This window comes from Mobula birostris, chromosome 5, assembly GCF_030028105.1.
Source record: "Mobula birostris isolate sMobBir1 chromosome 5, sMobBir1.hap1, whole genome shotgun sequence".
NCBI lineage: Eukaryota > Metazoa > Chordata > Chondrichthyes > Myliobatiformes > Myliobatidae > Mobula > Mobula birostris.
The window spans coordinates 181,276,462-181,284,251 of NC_092374.1; the positions used below are offsets into that span (position 1 = coordinate 181,276,462).

Sequence of the window (7,790 nt, forward strand, 5' to 3'; positions counted from 1 at the left end):
GGAATATACCTGTCTTGCACATTCCTCATTTCTTGCATAAACTCTAGCCACTGCTGCTCTGCTGTCTTTCCCACCAGTGTCCCTTTCCAGTCAACTTTGGCCAGTTCCTCTCTCATGCCACTGTAATTTCCTTTACTCCACTGAAATACTGACACATCAGATTTCGGCTTCTCTTTTTCTAATTTCACAGTGAACTCAATCATGTTATGATCACTGTCTCCTAAGGGTTCCTTCACCTCAATCTCTCTAATTACCTCCGGTTCATTACACAATACCCAATCCAGTACAGCCGATCCCCTAGTGGGCTCAACAACAAGCTGTTCTAAAAAGCCATCTTGCAGACATTCTACAAATTCTCTCTCTTGAGATCCTGTGCTGACCTGATTTTCCCAATCTACTCACATGTTATGCCAGGTTTGTTACAGATATCCCATTAGTTTCATTCCATTGCTTTCTGCACCCTACCCCCCACTGACTTTCAAATTACTTTTTTCTCATTTATCTGAACAATTGATTTCTAAAAGCTTTGAATGTTATAGTTTTAACCACAGCTACAATCAGTGAGTTCTAGATTATAATCATGAAGATCTGGAGGGGTAAGGGGAGTAAGCTTTTAGAGCAGGGTTCAGAATCAGAATCAGGTTTATTATCACCGGCATGTGTTGTGAAACTTGTTAACTTAGCAGCAGCAGTTCAATGCAATACATAATATAAAAGAAAAAATAAAATAATAATAAATCAATCAATTACAGTATACATATATTCAATAGATTGAAAATCGTGCAAAAAAACAGAAATAATATATATTTTAAAAAATGAGCTAGTGTTCACGGGTATAATGTCCATTTAGGAATCAGATTGCAGCGGGGAAGAAGCTGTTCCTGAATCGCTGAGTGTGTGCCTACAGGCTTCTGTACCTCCTACCTGATGGTAACAGTGAGAAAAGGGTGTGCCCTGGGTGCTGGAGGTCCTTAGTAATGGACGCTGCCTTTCTGTGACACTGCTCCTTGAAGATGTCCTGGGTACTTTGTAGGCTAGTACCCAAGATGGAGTCTACTTAATTTGTAACCCTCTGCAGCTACTTTCAGCCCTGTGTAGTAGCGCGCCCCCCCCCCCCATACCAGACAGTGAGGCAGCCTGTCAGGATGCTCTCCACAGTACAACTATAGAAGTTTTTAAGTGTATTTGTTGACATACCAAATCTCCTCAAACTCCTAATGAAGTAGAGTCGCTGTCTTGCCTTTTTTCTAACTGCATTGATATGTTGGGACCAGGTTAGATCCTCAGAGAGTTTGACACCCAGAAACTTGAAACTCTGCTCTTTCTCCACTTCTGATCCCTCTATATGGATTGGTATGTGTCCCTTCGTCTTACCCTTCCAGAAGTCCATTCCCCTCAGCAACAAGTATGCCCCTTTGGATGCTGCCAAGTGGAGGGTGGATGGCCTACCAGGGTGCTGCAGCAGCAGCCAGGCCCATGGCACTGTGTCCGGCTCCGATGCTCTGCCAGGAAGGATGCAGTCATGTCATTGGAGACTCGACAGTTACAGGGGTGGCCAGGAGATTCTGTGGCCATGAAAGACACACCAGAATGGTGTGTTACCTCCCAGGTGCTAGAGTGCAGGATGTTTGAAAGCAGCTGCAGAGGATTTTCAAGAGAGAGAGTGAGCAGCCGGACATTGTGATGCATAAATGGCACCAATGACATGGGTAGAAAGGGGGAAGAGGTCCAGTGAAGTGAGTGTAGGGAGTGAGGGAAAAGGCTGAAACTCAGGACCTCCAAGGTAGTAATACTTGGAGTACTCCTGGCATTTGCTTGTCAGAGCAGTAATAGGATGATTGTACTGATGACTGAGTAGCTGAGGAAGTGGTGCAGGGGGCAGGATTTCAGATGTCTGGATCATTAGGATCCTCTCTGGGGAAGCTAGGACCTGTACGAAAATGGCAGGTTACAGATGAAACCTGCCAAAATCCTTCGGGCAGGTTTGCTAAGGCTGCTAGTGAGCGTTTAAACTAATTTGGCAGGGGATGGGAACTGAGGTGATTGGGCTGTGGACGGGGCAGTTGGTATTCAAGGTGAAACACTGTGCAGTGAGTCTGTGAGGAAGAGCAGGCAGATAATAGGCCAAAATTGCAATCAATTAGCTGAGATGAAGTGCAAATTGGTGGCAAAATTGATAAGAGTGATGAATGCAGGACTGAAGGTGTTATATTTGAATGCACACTATATACAGAATGAGGTAGATAGTTTTGTAATGCAGTTAGACATTGTAGGTACATTGTAGACATTGTAGGTCATGGCTGAAAGAACATCATAGTTGTGAGCCTAACATCCATATTGTGCCGAAAGTACAGGCTGGTAGGCAGAGGATGGATCTGTTGGTTAACAAAAATGAAATCAAATCCTGAGAAAATGGTGACACGGGACTGGAAGATGTAGAACCCTAGTGGTTAAAGTTAAGAAGCTGCAAGGGCAAAAAGAAATTGATGAGAGTCTGATATAGGCCTCTGAACAGTAGCCAGGTTGTAGGAGAGAAATTACGATGGAAGATAGTAAACGTATATCAATGGGGCAATATTACAGTAGTCATGGAAATTTTAATGTGCAGATAGATTGGGAGAATGAGGTTGGTGCTGGATCCCAAGAGGGGGAGTTTGTGGAATGCCTATGAGATGGCTTTTTGGAGCAGCTTGTGATTAAACCCACTGGGGGATCAGCTGTTGTCAATTAGATGCTGTGTAATGAACCACAGTTGATTAGGGAACTTAATGTAAAGAAGCCCTTGGGAGGTAGTGATCTTAATATGATAGAATTCATCTTGCAGTTCGAGAGGGAGAAGCTAAAGTCAGATGTAACAGTATTACAATGGAGGAAAGGGAATTAAAGGAATGATAGAAAAACTAGCCGAAAGTTTTTGGAAGCAGACACTAGCAGGGATTATGGCAGAGCAGCAATGGCCTGAGTTTGTGGGTACTTATTGGAAGGTGTAGGATAGATACTTCCGAAAGATGAATAGTCATAGTCATAGTCATACTTTATTGATCCCGGGGGAAATTGGTTTTCATTACAGTTGCACCATAAATAATAAATAGTAATAAAACCATAAATAGTTAAATGGTAATATGTAAATTGTGCCAAGAAATAAGTCCAGGACCAGCCTATTGGCCCAGGGTATCTGACCCTCCAAGGGAGGAGTTGTAAAGTTTGATGGCCACAGGCAGGAATGACTTCCTATGACACTCTGTGTTGCATCTCAGTGGAATGAGTCTCTGGCTGAATGAACTCCTGTGCCCAACCAATACATTATGTAGTGGATGGGAGACATTGTCCAAGATGGCATGCAACTTGGACAGCATCCTCTTTTCAGACACCACCATCAGAGAGTCCAGTTCCATCCCCACAACATCACTGGCCTTACAAATGAGTTTGTTGATTCTGTTGGTGTCTGCTACCCTCAGCCTGCTGCCCCAGCACATAACTGCAAACATGATAGCACTGGCCACCGCAGACTTGTAGAACATCCTCAGCATTGTCCAGCAGATGTTAAAGGACCTCAGTCTCCTCAGAAAATAGAGACGTGTTCTAAAGGGAAGGTGAGGCAATTGTGGCTGACAGAGAAGTCAAAGACAGCATAAAAGCAAAGCAGGGCATATAGTACAGCAAAAATTAGTGTGAAGTAAGAAGATTGGGATGTTTTTAAAACCCAACAGAAGGCAACTAAAATGCCTTACAAAAAGACCAAAACATCGGCAGTGTATTCATTTCTATGGATGGTGTCTGAGTTGCTGAGTTCATCTAGCATTTTGTGTGCATTGCTCTGGATATCCATCATCTGCAGAATTTCTTGGGTTTCTGGCTTGCTTACTTATAGAACAGATGAAATAAGAAGGTAAGGTAGCCAATCATATAAAAGAGGATATCAAAAGTTTTTATCAGATATATAACGAGTAAAAGAGGGGCGAGAGTGGATGTTGGACTGCTGGAAAATGATGCTAGGGAGGTAGTGATGGGGGACAAAGAAATGGCAGATAAACTTAATAAGTATTTTGCATCAGTCTTCACTGGGGAAGACACCAGCAGTATGCCAGAAATTCATGAGGAAGACATGAATATCATTGCTGTTACAGAAGTGCTTGAGAAGATGAAAGATCTGAAGGTAGATAAGTCGTCTGGACCAGATGGACTACACCCAGGGTTCTGAAAGAGGTAGCTGAAGAGATTGTGGTGGCATTACTAATGATCTTTCAAGATTCTGGAATGGTTTCTGAGGGCTGGAACATTGCCAATGTCACTCCACACTTTAAGAAGGGAGGGAGGCGGAGCTGTTGAAGTCCACCGTTAAAGATGTGGTTTTGAAGTATCTGAAGTCATCGTCCATCAGATAGCCAGAATCAATATAATATCTCTGCCTTTGCAGTCTATGGTATTAGTTACGAAACTTGGATTTCGTACCCATTGTGAATTGCTATCTGAACATGCTCTGACATTTTCACATACAGTATTGTGCAATATCCTTGGGCATGTATACTGTATAGCTAGTCTGCTGAAGGCCTTTGGACAGTACTGCAGTAATTTTATGTGGTGCACTGTACTTCTGCTGCTGCAGCAAAAAAAAACAATTTTCATGACATGTGTGAGTGATGATAAACCTGATTCTGATGTGGGTCTCTATTGCAGGTTGAGAGTGGAAAGTGGGCAGGGAGAGGGGAATCATGGTTGGGAAAAGGGTAACTGAGAGAGGAGGAAGTGGGAAGCAGCAAGAGACATTCTGTAATGATCAATAAACCAATTGTTTGTCATCAAATTAACTTGCCGCGTGTCTCTGGGCTGTGAGTGTCTGCACCCACGTCAACCCTTGCTCATGTTTCCTGCCCTTAAGTGAATTTCTACCCCAGCCAGTTATGAACCTTTAATTTCATGTGCCTTAATTTTGCTAACTAATGCATTATTTAAGAAAATGCATGTAGATGATATCTGATTTCCCTTCTTAAAATGCTTGTCTTTATTAGAATATTCCCCACAATGCATCTGGTATAAGGGTTGTTGTAAACTCCCCACTGTCTATTTTGCCCATTTCTCTGTTCAGTGCTGTTTACTACTGCTGGCAATTGGAGAAAATGTTTGATTTCTACATATAACCAATATGCTTTGTTCTTCTTAGGATAATGAAGACTTATAAGATTTCAGTATTATTGACATAGAACTGGATGCTGCAGCCGATTCACTTCAGACTCTTTAAAATGGATATGACGGGTATCAATTTTGAAACTGGGTACCAGTGGAAAAACTTTGTCCATCAATAGAGCAAATACATGCCTTCATTCCTATGGAATGGCACTGTTATTTGAAACATATTATAACAGCCCTCTGTATGATTTCAGTATTGTTTACTTTCAAAGCACTGTTAGGATACATTACTTGGTAAGTCTGATATAAGAAGCACCCTCACCAAACTAAGAGTTTCTGACCAGAGAATCAATCTTGAAATGGTGTGGCAGTCTTTCCACGTTGTGCTGGAGTTTGATGTGAACAGAAAATCAATGGAACAGTAATTGTAAGACTTGCACTTGACGACTGCCGTTTGGTAGACCTGAGGACTGAAGTCGATACAGAGTCTATAGATACCAGAATCTGGAGCAAAAGACGTAAATTGCCCGAGAAACTCAGAGGAACTAGCAGAATCTGTGGAGGCAATGCAGCAGTCGAAATTTCAGATTAAGATCCTGCATCAGGGCTGAGAGTGTTGACCGAGAAATAGTTGCCATTTCAGAAGGCTTCTGCATGATAGTTGATGACAAATAATGGATGGAAAAGGTAACAGGGGAAGAGAGAAAACAGATGTATTGGTGGGGTGTAAATGACCTGAAATTAAAAAATTCCATACTTATACCATGATAAGTTACCCAAGTGGGTATTAAATGTTTTTATTGGAATACAGTAGTGATTTGTGTTTTCTTGTGTCTCTTTGTTTTTCTATCTATAGTTTTAGCTTTCTTTACCTATTTGTTTGTATGACCACTTGTAATATTTCAGACTGTGTTACAGCATAAAGGAAGAGCATGAGTTTAAGTTCTTTATTGTTTTGATTTTACTTGCTGGTTACTTGAAGCTCCAAGATGACACCAGTGACCATCAGTGATGTCCTGGATACATTTCATTAAATTATTACTACTTCTCCTTCTTTTAAATTTGCTTCTAATATTAAACTGTGTGCCTATAATTTACAGTTTGACAATTTGTTTTTGGGACAATTGAGCAATCTGGTGCCTTTGCTGTCTCCAGGGGAATTTGCTGTGTTTGAGAATGGAATGTGCTGCAAAACAGCGAAATGCGATCCCATGATCGGCTCCATTAATCACCAATCTCACCAATTTAAGCATTGAATAAGATTGAAATCAACACGGATGAAAGCAGAAGGCAAACGGGTGTTCAGTGTTTTCTGCCTGCATTGACCAGTCTCCCTCTCCCTCTCACTCATTACTGCAGGAGTCTTGCGTCTTTTGCATGGTTTGGTTGGTGTAGATTGTGGATGGCTCTCTTTTTAAAACAAGGGTCTATGGATGATGTTACATGTGCTCCTGGTTACTTTTTTTTTATTGCTCTTTAGCCCGATTTTGATTGAAATTATTTGGCACAGACTGGCTCTGCAGCTGCGGTCAGTGAATGACACTGTGCTAAATTGAACTGAACTGTTTCAAGGACTCTGTGGTTTGATGTTCAATATTCTGTGTGTTATTCGCTCATTTTTTGTGCCATTTGTGTGACTTGTTCTTTTTTATGGCGTGCTTGGCGTTTGATGTTTTCTGTGAACGAGCTCCATAGTGTTTCTTTGTTTTTTTGGCTTTCTTTGGAAAGTATGCATACATACTTTGATGATAGATATACTTTGAATTTTCTTGACTCTTTTGAATCTTCCTGATTTTACTTTCTGTTATTTGATGACACTTTCTGACCATATGCACTCTGATGATCCAGCTGGATAAGACTGCTGAAGAAATCAGAACAAAATATACCGTGAATGCTGACTCTAATGTAATATTCGCCAGGACTCTCGAATGCAATATGTCAGGTGGATGATATTAAAAAAGCATTGGGCAACTTCCAGAGAATTCCTGAGGGAAAGAAGAAAACCAAATTGACATTCATAGTCTCATGACAACTAAGAGAGAATGGGTTAGAAACAATGTCAGCATGACAAAGACTGTGAGGTCTAAAGAATAGATGTGTGTTAACTGAACAAATGAGAAAGGAAAAGGAGAACTGTGACAAGTTACAGTTAGTAAAAACTCTATAGAGTCTATCTGCATTAAATAAACAAATGAGAAAAGAAAAAGAACTGTGGCAAATTGAAAGATAGCTGGATGTTTGAAGATGTTAAGTGTCTGGATGAGTTATTATTTCTGAAAATGATGTGCACGTATCAGGAAGTACGGCTCCTGGTACACCTCTGCAACAAGCAGAATTAAATGTCCTGATTGAGGTCCTTAAGATGGAAAAAGGAAAAAAAAAATCATTAACATCTACACAGACTCCCAATATGCTTTTGGAGTTCACAATTTTGGAAATCTATGGGGCAGTGGGCATTTCTTACAAAAATGGCCAGCTGGTACAAGAATTAATGCAGATCATGCAATTGGCATCAGTAGTGGCTGTACTGAAATGTAAAAACCACTGCAAAATTGTCACAGTTGAAAGCTGTAGAAATGAACCAGCGGATGAGGCAGCAGAAAGGAGAGTATGGAAAGGAGTAAAAGAAATAAATGAAGTGAATCTATCAACTAAAGTGATGA

At 41.1% G+C, this 7,790-nt stretch overlaps 1 protein-coding gene across 2 annotated transcripts in view; it reads left to right on the forward strand.

Moving 5' to 3' along the window:
• Positions 1-5,963, forward strand: part of LOC140198099 (uncharacterized) — a 51,212-nt gene extending 45,249 nt beyond the window's left edge. For both annotated transcript variants that reach the window (XM_072258999.1, XM_072259000.1), the window contains one exon: positions 5,162-5,963. In XM_072258999.1, coding sequence (XP_072115100.1) covers positions 5,162-5,201 — 40 coding nt within the window. In that variant the 3' untranslated portion in view covers positions 5,202-5,963. The remainder of the gene's footprint in view (positions 1-5,161) is intronic.
• Positions 5,964-7,790: the final 1,827 nt, after the last annotated feature.